At 39.1% G+C, this 15,180-nt stretch overlaps 1 protein-coding gene across 1 annotated transcript; it reads left to right on the top strand.

Annotated features, from left to right (window-relative positions):
- Positions 1–1,862: 1,862 nt before the first annotated feature.
- On the top strand, positions 1,863–14,206 carry dnmt1 (DNA (cytosine-5-)-methyltransferase 1). Its single transcript, XM_027155085.1, has 34 exons — positions 1,863–2,058; positions 2,828–2,870; positions 3,153–3,260; positions 3,342–3,585; positions 3,683–3,755; positions 3,842–3,926; positions 4,004–4,044; positions 4,155–4,209; positions 4,319–4,402; positions 4,479–4,588; positions 4,672–4,790; positions 4,871–4,963; positions 5,047–5,198; positions 5,279–5,466; positions 6,385–6,565; positions 6,875–6,972; positions 7,381–7,531; positions 7,614–7,729; positions 8,080–8,278; positions 8,572–8,705; positions 8,832–9,008; positions 9,318–9,542; positions 9,668–9,860; positions 10,104–10,194; positions 10,283–10,414; positions 10,516–10,798; positions 11,300–11,441; positions 11,523–11,689; positions 11,958–12,135; positions 12,705–12,900; positions 12,981–13,144; positions 13,540–13,656; positions 13,733–13,823; positions 13,906–14,206. The coding sequence occupies exons 1-34, from the start codon at positions 2,012–2,014 to the stop codon at positions 13,941–13,943; spliced, it is 4,515 nt and encodes a 1,504-aa protein (XP_027010886.1). The 5' UTR covers positions 1,863–2,011; the 3' UTR covers positions 13,944–14,206.
- The last annotated feature ends 974 nt before the right edge of the window (positions 14,207–15,180 follow it).

Here is a 15,180-nt window from a genome sequence, read left to right as displayed (position 1 = left end):
GCTGTACAACAGCTGCAATCTTAGAACTGACCTAATAACCGGAAACCTGTGCATCCCATTTCATAAACTCCTTTTCCACCCACAACACAATTCCCAGACTTCGTCCAGGGAACTTCATGTTCAGTGAATTAACCTTGATCACACTTGATCCAGCTCAGGAAATATTTAATCACTAGTTGATGAGTGAATTTGGGGTTAGACTGGAAACAAACATATGCAGGGCTTTAGAGATCGAATCTGAACCTAAAGAAAACACTACCATCTTGTGGCTAAACCTATATTAGGCCCATGGCAGAATGCATTGTGTGAAATTTCTCTCATTTGAGACTATGGCGCCCTCTGTTCAACCGGCCAGGTACTGCACGGTCGTGATAATAAATCAGGTTTCGGGAGTTTGTGATGATGATGATGATGATGATGATGATGATGATAGATAGATAGATAGATAGATAGATAGATAGATAGATAGATAGATAGATAGATAGATAGATAGATAGATAGATAGAGACAGACAGACAGACATGATAGATAGATAGATAGATAGATAGATAGATAGATAGATAGATAGATAGATAGATAGATAGATAGATAGATAGATAGATAGATGAGTGTGAGCAGGTGATAGATAGATAGATAGATAGATAGATAGATAGATAGATAGATAGATAGATAGATAGATAGGAGATTCTGCATTTCACCTTCTCCAGCTGCATAGACAGACAGACAGACAGACAGACAGACAGACAGATAGATAGATAGATAGATAGATAGATAGATAGATAGATAGATAGATAGATAGATAGATAGATGGATGGTTGAGCCGCTTCATATCTATAGCACATATAAAAGACCGCAAATGTTAAAAGACCCGAAGAGGCCAGGAATCTGAATCTGTATAAGGATAATATACAAACAACAGAATAGATGAAGGATCCAGATAGCACAAGGCTAACAGCTTGCATTACTGCTTCAGTGCTGTAAATCTCCCGCCATTCATGGCACCAATCACAGGGATACCACATGGGGTTGCCAGATTTACGTTTCAAAACAATTCATTCATACTGATTCCCCAAAAAAGAATCATATCTTTACATTCCCTTCTAAATAATACAGCTGCTGAAATTCACCATGACTAGCATTGAAACATATATAGTAATATTAAATGCAACTTTATCCAAGCCATTTTAAGGAGACCGTTATAAAAATATGTTTACAAATTCATATTTAAATTGTATTCAAACGTGTCACTTACACAATCATACAAAGTACGACATGTAGTGAAATACTTTCACCTAAATATAGCCATAATTAGTGAATAATGAATGTTACAAACATGTTGTTATTCGAATTGTATTCACCAGTGTCCTAGAGTTAAACTGTTTTATATTGTTATACCATTATTATTTAATATTTATATAGTTACTGATAACCTCAGTAACTATATATACTGATATGTCAATTCAGTCCTGGGAAATAAAAAATAAAAAAAGCTGTCAACTTCTGACAGTATTTAAAGTATTCTTATTCTTTATAGTACACGAGGATCTGGCAACACTCCAATACTATCTATCATATGGTGGACGCTTTGCTGAAACGTCACTTTGGACCATTCCATTACAACGAGAGGTATTTTGAATAAAATGATCTGGTAATAGCATAGCGGTGAAAAGTGATTTTTTTTAAACGAACGACGCATTCGTTATAGAGTACTAATTATATTCCTGTAATAGTTTGCAAACGTATTTATATAAACAGACGCCTTATTGATTTTTGTATATAGAACTCGCGTTCACCCTATTCTTTGAACTCATGGTACGGTCTGTATTAGCCGCGCGAAAAGCGGCCCGCGCGCGCGCGCACGCTCATACACACGGCAGTGTTTAAAGCCGTGTCCCGGTGAAGCTGCTGCTGTTCTTATTCCTGTCTGTTTTTATAAACCTGTTCGCTTTTAACTGAATTTTTTAACCATATTTCTCCGAGGCCGCACTTCGTTGTCGTTTTATCTTCTGAAATGCCTACCAGGACCTCGCTGTGTTTACCTGAGGATGTAAAAGAACGGTATGTTAGCTGGGGGGGAAAAAAACAAAATGGAGACTAAAAAAAATAAATAACAAAACTGTTTATCCTCAAATCGGGGCTCGTTTACAAAACGCACGGTTAGTTTGTGTCCGTTAACTTTTGTTATAAATCATAGTGGGGTTTTTTTCTGTATAACGAACATTAGCTTGCTAGCTGCTGTTAGCTTCCTAGCATGTTTCTTGTTTTGGTCTGTGTGTTAGCATGGTAGCTAACTTGGCTCACGCGCCCGCTGTCATCCTGCAGGCTGAATTTGGCGCCAAAGGATGATAATATGGCTGCTTACTGTTATTCCTCCGCGTGTCAACTTCCCACATGATTTGTCTTGTTTTATTTACCGTTAACTGCGACCGCAAGCTGCACACACACCCGATAGGACTCGCTAGTTAGTTTTTCCTGCATGACAGGTCCTTTATTTTTACTCAGTTGTTAAGTTTGTATAAACTTTTTATAGCTTTTTGTAACGTTGGATTTAATTAGGACACATGACGTAGGGCTGGTGAGGTGTGGCGATTTGATATTATCATTATCGCGATACTTCACTTAAAACGACTGAAACTGACCAAACGTCTGAGCATAGCAACTTTATGGGGTGCGAAACAACAAGGATCTAAACTTGGGAGAAACGAGAATAAACATTCAGTCTGTTACTGTTGGGACCCTTTGAGGCATTTCAATATCGGTAAATGTGGTGTTTTTATTTTGAACGATGTTTATTTTTGGCTCTAATGATTGGCACTTGTACTTCCAGATTGCATGCGCTGGATAAAGATGACAACAGTTTGTCGGATGAGGTACGTACTTGTGAAGCCCTTGTGAATTTGAACATGCATGAGTTAAGGTGTCGTGTGTAGATCAGTACAGTGTACATTTTTATTACACTAATTTTTACGGTGTTTTTACATTCTCCACTTTGTGCTGATTTTTCTGACGGTTGTGTTTAATCTTGAGAGACCAGAGGTTTTTCATTTTAGTTTAAATAGCTATTCTTCTTTAAGAACAAAGATTTTATACACTTAAAAAAATAGCTGGAGGACCCTTTTAGTGACGGATAGACGAATGACTGTTGTCCGTAGGATTGCGTGAAGGAGAAGCTCAGGTTACTGCAGGACTTTCTGCGTGATGACACTCAGGTTCAACTCAAAAACCTTGAGGCCAGACTGAAAAACTCTGAACTTACAACGGTGAGTGACTCTTGTGCTTATAAATAAAAACACAAAAGTGGTGACTGAACGTCTTCCTCATGTTCTCGCTGTTTATTTTAGGAGGTTTACACATCTGAAGTGAAAGCTGTGCTGAAGAAGGTTTTAAGTTTGGGCAAGGAAGGTCACGGCGATGGGGCAGAGCAGAACGGGCACTCGAATGGCTTCTCTGAAAATGGATCTCATAAAGATAACTGTGAAAAAGAGAGAGCCATGGAAACTCAGGATCAAGGAGGAACCATGAAGTCACCCAGCACATCAAAGGCAAGGGGTGGCAGACGCAGCAAAGCGGACTCTGAGCTTAAAAGTGAGTAATTGATTTTTGTTGCAGTCCAGTTGTGGGTTTTTTTTTCCCCTCAACTAATTGCCTTCAATTTGAACTTTTTCTCTGATCCAAACGGCAGAATCTCCTGCAAGCTCAAGGGTCACACGCAACTCTGGAAAACAACAAACGATCGTGTCAATGTTTTCAAGAGTGTAAGGACAATATCTGAAATGGATTAAAATTAATTTTTTTTTATATATATATATATGCTATGACTAGTTTGAAATGTCTCCTGCAGGCCCAAGCGCAAGTCTGATGAGGTGAATAACGAAGCTACAAATGGTGATGCAGAGGTTAACACTGAGGAAAATGATGCTGAGGAGGTAATAGTGTGTTTTCTTGTGTTATGTGCTAAAGTCTGATTTTGAATTAACTAATTTGTTTTTTTTTATAAATGAAGACCCGTGAAGAAAAGCGTCTTAAAACAGAAGTGGACGAGAAGTAGGTTTAAAATTAATTGTACTTGTCATTCAAGTCTTTAAGGCACTCGGTTGTGAGAAGGCAGCATTAATGCCATGATGCTTGAAAGGATTTTTTATTTTACTTCTCAGACAAACCACTGAAAACTCCAATGCTGAGAAGACCAAGCCTTTGAACACAGCCAAGGTGTGATGTTTTTCATTTCACTTAACTTTTACCTGTTGTCTGTCCAGCATGTTGTCCTGATGTACGCCAATTCACAAACCTCTAACATTTTTGTTTTCTGCTATTTCAGACTCCTCCCCCCAAGTGTCCTGATTGCAGGCAGTACCTGGATGACTCTGACCTGAAGTTTTTTCAGGGAGATCCTGATGATGCGGTAACATTTGGTTCCCATCCCATTTTAGAGCTGGTGGAAAAAATAAAATCCTTATTTTCTTGTATCTTATTGGCAGCTTGATGAACCTGAGATGTTAACAGATGAGCGTCTCTCGTTGTTCGATTCGAATGAAGATGGGTTTGAAAGTTATGAAGATTTGCCTCAACACAAAATTACTAACTTTAGGTAAGAGGAGAAGGGGTTTACTGAGATCTTTTCAATCCCTCAATTTTCCATTTGCTATATTATTTTCTTTTGATTTTGTTCAGTGTCTATGACAAACGTGGCCACCTGTGTCCTTTTGATTCTGGACTCATCGAGAAGAATGTTGAATTGTACTTCAGTTGTGCAGTCAAGCCCATCTATGATGACAATCCTTGTATGGATGGTACGTTCGGATGATCCACCAATGCTAAATGAGGTATATTTGTCTCCTTATGTATGAAATGCTATATTTGTGTCTCCAAGGTGGTGTACCTGCCAAAAAGCTGGGTCCAATCAATGCCTGGTGGATCACTGGCTTTGATGGAGGAGAGAAAGCTCTGATTGGCTTCACCACAGGTAGTTTTATGAGGTGTCATTTTTAAATCTATTGTAATCAGTGTTTTGCTTTGGCTGCTCATGGTTTGTCTGTTGCTCTACAGCGTTTGCTGACTACATCCTGATGGAGCCGAGTGAGGAATACTCTCTGATCTTTGCCCTGATGCAGGAGAAAATCTACATGAGTAAGATTGTGGTTGAGTTTCTTCAGAAGAACCAAGATGCTTCATATGAGGACCTCCTGAACAAAATTGAGGTTGGTGTTTTTAAAATTTCATTGAGTTAATGAAAAGGAGTTCGGCGGTTTTCAGAAAGGGTTCTGTTATCCCTTTACAGACCACAGTCCCCCCAGCTGGACTGAACTTCAATCGCTTCACTGAGGACACACTTTTGCGCCATGCCCAGTTTGTCGTGGAGCAGGTAGAGAGCTACGATGAGGCCGGAGACTCTGACGAACAGCCCATCATTGTAACCCCATGCATGAGAGACCTAATCAAATTGGCTGGAGTCACCCTGGGCAAGAGGTAGGCTGGGGCAAATGGGGGGGTGTATTAGATTTAGCACTGTAACGGCAGTTAAGGCTGTGTTCAATAGATTTGGCCTCTTGTGTGGGAAGTTGTATAGGAGTTGTTGTGGTGGTTATTAAAAAAAAAAGGTTGTTCTTTAACTGTTTGAACATTTTCTGGACCAATTAACATGCCAAGAAAATTTTGAAGCTCTTTGGTTTTCTGGTTTTCTTTTGGACCCAAGATACTGTAAATTGTATGTATGGTATGCAATATCTAGGAAAGTTCTAAAATTTCTTGACCTGTAGATGGGCATTTGTATTTTCTCTCAATCTAAAGCTGATTTTTCACCTTTTGTTCAATTACTGTTTGTCAAATTTGATGTGGGTTTGGGTTCAGTTTTACAAATGGGTTGTTTGCTGCTTGTGCCATGTTGATGTCTAATGCTTCTCTGGCATTCCCTAATGCAGCATGCTGCTCTACTGGTAGGTAAACTTCTTAATTTGCGCCTCTGGATTGCTTGTGTGGGTTTTTTTTTTTTTTTTAATGCTGACATGTAGTAGGAAGTACTGATTGGCTGTAAGGGATGGGTGATGTATCAGTCACACTGCTCATAATTTACTTTCTCATTATGGTGTTTGAAACAGCTCTGTAGAGTAGGGGTGTTTTTATTTTTGTCCACAAGCAGGTGCTGTCAGTACAGGTTTTTATACCAACAAAGATTTAAAAATCCCTGCTTGTAGTTTTGGAAATTTAAGATGTTTTTAATAGAGTTTCAATAAAGCTTGCATCACCCTGCCTGCCCAAGCTTAGATTTTTATTTTCCCATCATTAAAAAATGCATGTCTTCATTTCTGTTTAGGCAGTAAGGGTCATTCAGCTGTATTTGTGTTAAAAATGTGGGTCCCTTCATTCAATTTTACTCTGCTTTTCCAGGCGAGCAGCAAGAAGACAAGCTATTCGTCATCCAACAAAGATTGAGAAGGATGTCAAGGGTCCAACAAAAGCTACCACAACAAAGCTTGTGTACCAGATCTTTGATGCCTTCTTTGCAGAGCAGATTGAGCAGAATAATAAAGAGGGTGGAGTCAAGAGACAGCGCTGTGGGGTTTGTGAGGTGAGCTTTAACTTGTGTTCAAACCTTGTATAAGTAGTATCAATCTATACCTTTTGATTTTCACTATTCGGACGTGTTTTTATATATATATATATATCCTTTACATGGCTGCAATTTCTTGGTTTCATTTATCCCCTATTCATGGCGTACTACAGGGTGTCCCAAAAGCATTCATGGTTTGAGGTTGTGAGCAAGCATATTCCCTGAAAATCTTTTTAAATTTGGCCACATGGGCTTGGTTATGGGTTTGCCATGACATTCAGTTTGTATTAATAATGACTGAATAAGTTTTTACTGTATTCCCTCTAGGTGTGCCAAGCCCCTGATTGTGGTAAATGCTCTACATGTAAGGACATGATCAAATTTGGAGGCAGTGGTCGCAGCAAGCAGGCCTGTCAAAAGAGGAGGTATACATAATTGCCACAAAGATCGAACAAAACCATGTGTGAAAAATAAATAAAATGGAATCTTAACTCCACTCTATTTCTGAGATTTTGTGGGGGGTAATATTGCGGCATGGAAAGTTTTAATGTTCAATTGGACAGTCTCTGGAATTTGTGCCATGCTTTAAGCATAGGCTTATCTTTAAATGAGTCAGTGTATAACATCCTGGGAACCTAGTAGTGTGTTCTCATACTTTCCACAGCATGTTTTGGTTGTGAGTAATACTAATGAACACCAGATACCATTTCAGTTAAACAGTCTTTGTCTATTCGAGGGAGAAATGGTACGAACGTCTTTTTGCTCATAAGTTTAATGTGTCTAAGTGTACTACTTGTAAGTGCAGGTAAACAGATAAAATGCATTTTATCCAGGTGCCCCAACATGGCAGTGAAGGAAGCAGAGGATGATGAAAATATTGATGAGGATGATGTCTTGCCACTTAAAGACGCATCAAAGATTATGTCCCAAGCTAAGAAAAAGCAGACCAAGAATAAGATCACTTGGGTGGGAGACCCCATTAAGGTATGTATACATTAGATGGTTAGTACCACTTTACAGCCTTGGTTGCATTCTTGTTGAATGGTTTATTTAAATGCTCCCACAGACAGAAGGAAAACGTGACTACTATATGAAAGTACGTGTGGAAAATGAGGTGCTGGAAGTTGGAGACTGTGTGTCTGTTAGCCCGGATGACCCATCTCATGCCCTATACCTCGCCAGGTAACTGGTGCTCTTTATTTGCCTGAAAGGCCATTTTACTTTCAAAATGCTCTCAAACTGAAAAGGAATATTTGGGTGATGAAAAACTAATGCTGAAAATCTTATACTTTGAGTTAGCTGTATTGTGTGTTAAGTATGAAAATTTAAATATGAATTGATCACATTTTAGATCCTTTTTTTTTTTTTTGGTAGGTAAGAGAAATGATTGAGTAAAAATCAGATCAGTAATCTTAGAATTTTTCATGTCCTGTTCTTAGTTATAGTCAGGTTTGTTTCCAAGTTGTCTCTAAGGATGTAGTTCAAAGGTTGCCTGGCATTGAAGTTTTACTTGTGGTGGTTATTTTTTAAAGGATTACAGCTTTATGGGAGGAAGATGAGAAGATGTTTCACGCGCACTGGTTCTGCCGTGGAACAGACACAGTTCTTGGCGAGTCCTCAGACCCTCTGGAGCTTTTCCTTGTGGATGAGTGTGAGGACATGCAGCTGAGCTTTGTGCATGGCAAAGTTAATGTGCTATACAAGGCCCCCTCAGATGACTGGTTCATGGAGGTGTGATTGCTTGCTCTTTGACTTTTTACTACACACAGCTGATTTCCACTGGATTTTATGCTGAGATTTAACTGCCAAATTATGAAATATAGAAAATTTGCCATTAGGCTTATTGGCTTTGAGAGTACAGACTGATATAATAGAAATGGAAGTTTAATTACAAGGAGACCGACAGATGATGAATTTGCTCAGTCATGGATATTCAGTGTGAAGTTTTTGTACATTTAGTTTCATTTATTTATTTTATATATATTAAATGTGTGTTTAAACTAGTTACTTTTTCTCTCTCTCAGGGTGGACTTATTGATGTCATAAAAGTCATTGAGGATGATGGAAAAAGTTTCTTTTATCAGCTCTGGTATGATGGGGAGTTTGCTCGTTTTGAGACACCACCCAAGGTCGTCCCAGAGGAAGACTCCAAATACAAGTTCGTTTTGGATATTTATTAACATTAGAATAAAATTGGTCAGTTTATTTGTTAAGCCAATAATTATGAATTAGTTCATGCAGAGGGCTTTTGATTTAATTTTAACCATATTGTGCTTAAATGCAGGTTCTGTGCCAGCTGCACTAGAAATGCAGAGCAACAGGATCAAGAGGTGCCTCGTGTAGTTGATCCCCTCGATGAGGAGAATGACACTAAGGTCTTGTATTCCCTGGCTTGCCTGAAGGGGGAGCAGTACAGAGTGGGAGATGGTGTATACTTGAAACCTGAGGCTTTCAACTTTGGGTAAGTGAAGAACAAAGCAAATTTAGTCCACAAATACATTTTAAAAACTTTTCTGCCAAATGTCTATAAGTTGTACAGCAGTCACCACTTAATTGAATCAAATTGTTTAAATCTGGTGTGGAAGATAAATACTGTAAAAACACTCATTTTGATTTGTCTAATTAAACCGTACCAGAAGATCTGATCATATTTGGACTTTTATTTTTATTTGAACTGGTCTGAGGTTAAACCCATAATCTGAATAAATCTGCTGACCAGAATCTGTTCCTTTTGTCAGTTGGCACTTTTGACAATTGATCTGTATACCAGGGTGAAATCTGCAAGCCCGGCAAAACGTCCTCATCGTAAAGAGGATGTGGATGAGGACCTTTATCCAGAATACTACAGGAAATCCTCAGACTACATTAAGGGATCCAATCTGGATGCTCCAGAGCCATTCCGTATTGGTCGAATTAAAGAGATTTATTGTACAAAGCGCAGCAATGGCAAGCCAGATGCATCAGAAGTCAAACTACGCATCTACAAATTCTACCGGCAAGTATTCATGAACAATGCAAATGAACATCAGTCCATAAGCTGCATACTGATAACTATTAATTCTTTCTGGTTTGTAAGGTGGCATTTGTATTGTACATAAATTTTAACACCATTCTTTTCAGACCAGAGAACACCCACAAGGGGCCAAAGGCAGGCTACCACACTGATGTAAACCTACTTTACTGGAGTGATGAAGAGGCGTCTGTGAACATGGTCGATGTACTCGGTCGCTGTCGTGTAGAGTATGGTGAAGACCTGGTGGAGAATGTGCAGGAGTACTCCAGTGGTGGACCTGATCGGTTTTACTTCCTAGAGGTAAAACTGTAGCCAACTTGCTATCCTTTTTACTATGCATTTGTGTGGTAATAGCAGCTCATCGCACCACCGTTTTCAGTAATGTTCATCAATAACTTTGATAACTTTATTGTAATAAGCACTGTCCCTCCTTTATGTGAGATTTAAAAAAAATTATGCCAAAGATTGCAGAGATTATTTTGCAGAACTAATTCTATTAAAATAGCATTCCCTTTAAAAACAAGGTCTTATTGTTCACCACAGGCCTACAATGCCAAATCAAAAACCTTCGAGGACCCACCAAACCATGCTCGCTCTGTTGTAAACAAGGGCAAAGGAAAAGGAAAGGGAAAAGGTATAAATGTCGAGCTCAATAAAAGTGAGTTATGTAATTTTGTACATTGTGTCAAGACATTTGTTAATGTTGCTACTTTTTTGTTTAGGTAAAGGGAAAGGAAAAGCTTCCACACAGGATGCACAAGAGCAAGAGACTCCAGAACTCAAAGTCCACAAACTGCGCACACTGGATGTGTTCTCTGGCTGTGGTGGTCTGTCTGAAGGCTTTCATCAAGCAAGTAAGTCCTTGCCATTTGCAGTTACCTCCATACACCCATCTCTCCCTTTTTTTTAAAAAAAAAAAAAAAGGTATGCACTGATGCATTTGTCTTTTTACTAGATATCTCTGAGACCCATTGGGCAATTGAGATGTGGGATCCTGCTGCACAGGCCTTCAGGCTAAATAACCCAGGAACCACAGTGTTCACAGAGGACTGCAATGTTTTGCTCAAGCTTGTAATGTCTGGAGAGAAGACCAACTCCCTTGGCCAGAAACTCCCACAGAAGGGTGATGTGGAGATGCTGTGTGGAGGGCCACCATGCCAAGGCTTCAGTGGAATGAATCGCTTTAACTCGCGCACTTACTCAAAGTTTAAGAATTCCCTTGTTGTCTCTTATTTGAGGTCAGTATAGACTGTACCCACAGGTTATTGTCCTCTGCCTGAAAATATATTCTATATATTAAAAACCTCAAGTGTTAAACATTTGAAAGTAAACTATTAAATTACATTGCTAATCTTCAGTTTTTCTACAATTACATTTTCCAAACCAATTTGAAATCATGAGTCAGCAATTTTTTTTTTTTTTTTTTTAAATCTAGTCAGTAGTTCAACTGGGTCATCAGGTGCCAAAAATCTGTTGTAGCCACAGTGTTAAATTTTATTGCCCTTTTTGTCAGACTAGACTAAAATGGCCTTGGTGGAAGTAAACTTGCTGGTAGCAGTTACTTTTGCATTACTGCTTAAGTAGCAGTAATACTGGACATGTGCAATATGGTTTTCTTACTGTTGCTTGGTGTACATCATAAAATGAAATGCCTCATACCGACATTCCATGGGAATTTTTCTCCGCCTGTGAGTGTTCTTTTTAGGCAATATTGACACGTCATGTGTTTTTGTTTTCAGTTACTGTGACTACTACAGGCCAAAGTTCTTCTTGTTGGAAAATGTCAGGAACTTTGTGTCCTTTAAGCGCTCCATGGTCTTAAAACTCACTCTGCGTTGCCTTGTGCGCATGGGCTACCAGTGCACATTTGGTGTACTACAAGTAAGTGTTTATAGTACTCAAAGATAAATATTGAGCATGGAAAAATCTCCCCTGCCATTTATTTATTTTCCCCTTTTTTAGGCAGGGCAGTATGGAGTAGCCCAGACACGACGCAGGGCAATTATACTGGCTGCTGCTCCAGGAGAAAAACTCCCACGCTACCCAGAACCACTGCATGTGTTTGCTCCAAGAGCATGCTCCCTAAGTGTAGTGGTTGATGACAAAAAATACGTCTCCAATGTCACCAGGTAAATACTCCAGCATTTATTTATTTCCGCCCTTCCTATGTGGGCATGTGGTAGCCTAGTGGTTAAGGTGTTGGGCTAACAATCGAAAGGTTGTTAGTTCGATCCCGGGTCCACCAAGCTGCCACTGTTGGGCCTTTTGAGCAAGGCCCTTAACCCTCAATTACTTAGCTGTACAAAAATGACCAAGTCGCTCTGGATAAGGGTGTCTGCCAAATGATGTAAATGTCGATATAATGTTGGTTTGTGTTCTAATATTTTGCTTCGACAGAGGGAATGGTGGTATTTATCGAACCATTACAGTCCGGGACACCATGTCGGACCTCCCAGAGATCCGCAACGGAGCCTCTGCTCTGGAGATTTCCTACAATGGCGAGCCACAATCCTGGTTCCAGAGACACATCCGGGGTGCACAATACCAGCCCATTCTCAGGGACCATATTTGTAAGGTTAGTCTGACTTTCATGGTTTTCTTTATGGTACCTTGATAGATAATTTGTTGGGCATGACTGTAGGCTTTATTTCTTAACTTTGAACTCTTGATTTAAATAGTAACAGCACTACAGGTCTTGGATTTACAAAGTTTGTTACTTCAAGAAACCATAGAAATAAATTAAAACGGGTTACTATATGGACCCCACAGAATCTACAGAAATGTTAACTGGATATGTTAGTTACTGTATTACTCCATGAATGCAATTTTTTTTTTTTTTTTAAGTAGACAAGTGTTTGTGCAAAACAGTTGTGATGGATGACCTGAATGTTACACTTCACTTAATTCGTGGGCTGTCTACTTTCCAAGAGATATCTTTTCAATTCTTGTAGGTGGTAGTCATTTGCTTCAGCTATATTGGATCAAAATTGGGTTTTAACACCTGGCATGTTTTTCAAGTAGATGGATCACTTCTTCCACACCTCATGGCGATCATATTTTTGCTTTGGGGTATTGCCCACAACCATCTTGTACTTTACATAACTGACATGTTTACTGTTACATTGTCCTTTTTGACGCTTACAGGACATGAGCGCTCTGGTCGAAGCACGTATGCGTCACATCCCCTTGGCACCAGGCTCTGACTGGAGAGACTTGCCTAACATTGAGGTGCGACTACGGGACGGAACAACAACAAAGAAGTTGCGGTACACGCACTTGGACAAGAAAAATGGCCGTAATGCCACTGGTGCCCTCAAAGGAGTGTGTACTTGTTCTGAAGGTGTGTTGTCAGTTTTATTTGGTGCAGAGAAATGGCTGCAGAAACTTCTCGTTCATGACATTGTCTTTCATTCCCAAAAGGTAAACCATGTGACCCAGCAGACAGGCAGTTCAATACACTGATTCCATGGTGCTTGCCTCACACGGGTAATCGTCATAACCACTGGGCTGGACTGTATGGTAGGCTGGAGTGGGATGGCTTCTTTAGCACCACAGTTACCAACCCTGAGCCTATGGGCAAGCAGGTACAGCTCTGAAGACAACACCAGAACACCTAGAAACTTTTCACTGATTTGCTTGGATTGAATTGCTTGTTATTAAGTCTACAAGTTATTCAGTGGTTTGTTCCTGATTAGTTGCTTTAGGAAAACCTGCCATGAAAGGACAGATAATACAAGATGCAGTTTTTATATTCTTCAGAATCCGTTAACACTTTGTTTTTTTTATATTCTGTAGAAATTATTAAAGCAATTAATTTCACTCCTTAATCTTCATGCACTTGATTTATGGAATCTTATTTTTCACAAACTGTATTGCATTTGATCAGCTCTTTAGTTTTAATCCTTATATACATGGAAGCCAGTTCCTATTAATTCGACCAGTCATGTCTTACAAAGTAATTCCTAATTGTATGTTTCAGGGGCGTGTGCTTCATCCAGAACAGCACCGCGTTGTTAGTGTTAGGGAATGTGCTCGTTCGCAAGGTTTCCCTGATACGTACCGCTTCTTCGGCAATATCCTGGACAAACACAGACAGGTATGTACCTGCACCTGTTCACTGCACTAGCTGGATTTATTTGTATTTATTTTTACATGTTTTGCTTTTTTGCTAGGTTGGAAATGCAGTGCCTCCACCTCTTTCTAAAGCCATTGGACTTGAAATCAAGAAATGCGTTCTGGAAAAGGTGAAGGAAGATGCTACAGGTATGTCAGTGTTTTAATCTTGACATAGTCGGAGCCTATCAGAGGAATTCTCAATAATTTTTTTTTTTTTTCTCTCTTTCAGAATCTGTGAAACAGGAGAAGATGGAGGTATGCGAGTAGCAATCCTCTGAATAATTCCACATAGGTTTCTCACATCCCATTTATTCAACTCATTCCTTTAACCCATGTGCTGGTGTTGAGCCTAGCCACTCAGCTGGCCTCTCTATGAACGTGCAGTTTGTGCAGTGCCATTTAAGTGATGTTTTATTCATTTTCTAAATGTAATTTTAATCGTGTTTGCAATCTCCACTCTGAGGTGTGGAATAAATTCTATGTAGTTTTTATATGTTGTAATATTTCAAATAAAGCTCTTATCAACTGGATGTCATTTGTGTAAATGTGTATTTAGTAAAATAGATTCTAGTGCATGGTATGCTTTTTTTTTTTTTTGTTTAATTTATTCTGGTACAAGTTAGCAATAAAATTGTGCACTAAATTAAACCATTTCTGCTAAAGGCTAGTCTGTTCCCAAACAGGTGTTGATGGTGATCAAAATGTCATTTCAAAAGCAATTTAATTAGGAAAACCTGTACAACTGCTTCTTTGTGCAGTTCAGATCATGTGTCGATAGATGAAATGAACATCATGCAGATATGGGCAATGTGCATCACTTAAAGTTTAAACAATATCTTTGGGGTAAATGTTCTAATCAGCTATAAATTTGTTGAGCCAGTGTTGTGGTCATCTATGGGTTTAAATACTGCATGAGGTTTTGTTTTTCCCCCACTGTGAAAGCTATTGTGGTAGCTGTGCAGGGCAATCCCAAATCAATTTCTGAAATGCTCAAACCAGGCCATCTGGCACCAGCAACCCTGTCCCTGTTCTTGATCTGTATCTGCTTGTCCAGCTCTAGTAATACTGGAGTTAAACAATTATCAATCTTTAGTCATAAATATAAATAACATTTCATAGTTTAGTTTTGAAACAAGTTTCCTGCTGCTCTCTTGCCAGCCTTTATCCTCTAAAAATAAATCAGTTTTGTAAGTCATTCAACACCTGGAAATTTAAAAAAAAGTGTACATTTATAAAACCTGGCTGCCAGCAAACTTCCTGCATTGAGCACAGATGTACTCATACTGAGAGTTTCACATCAGATCTGGTTTGCTTTCTGCAGTGTTTTCATTTTGACTGAACTTCAATTAACCCCACTGTCTGCCCTCACCACATACCACATACCAGAAGAGAAGGTGAATTAAAACACTAAACAAGACAGACTGCCCCTTAAAACAGCAGTTAAGCATCTATTTGGGCTACATGACAATTTGTTGAACATGTGTCCATTATGTATTTGAACCTA

The sequence above is a fragment of the Tachysurus fulvidraco genome, chromosome 24 (genome assembly GCF_022655615.1).
Source record: "Tachysurus fulvidraco isolate hzauxx_2018 chromosome 24, HZAU_PFXX_2.0, whole genome shotgun sequence".
NCBI lineage: Eukaryota > Metazoa > Chordata > Actinopteri > Siluriformes > Bagridae > Tachysurus > Tachysurus fulvidraco.
This window is presented reverse-complemented; position numbering and strand designations above follow the sequence as displayed.

Bases quoted from the DNA above. Each gene is read 5' to 3' on its own strand.
- dnmt1 (XM_027155085.1), top strand. From the start codon at position 2,012: ATGCCTACCAGGACCTCGCTGTGTTTACCTGAGGATGTAAAAGAACG. The intron at 5,199-5,278 runs GTTGGTGTTTTT...ATCCCTTTACAG, and splicing joins ACCTCCTGAACAAAATTGAG to ACCACAGTCCCCCCAGCTGG. The intron at 11,442-11,522 runs GTAAGTGTTTAT...CCCCTTTTTTAG, and splicing joins GCACATTTGGTGTACTACAA to GCAGGGCAGTATGGAGTAGC.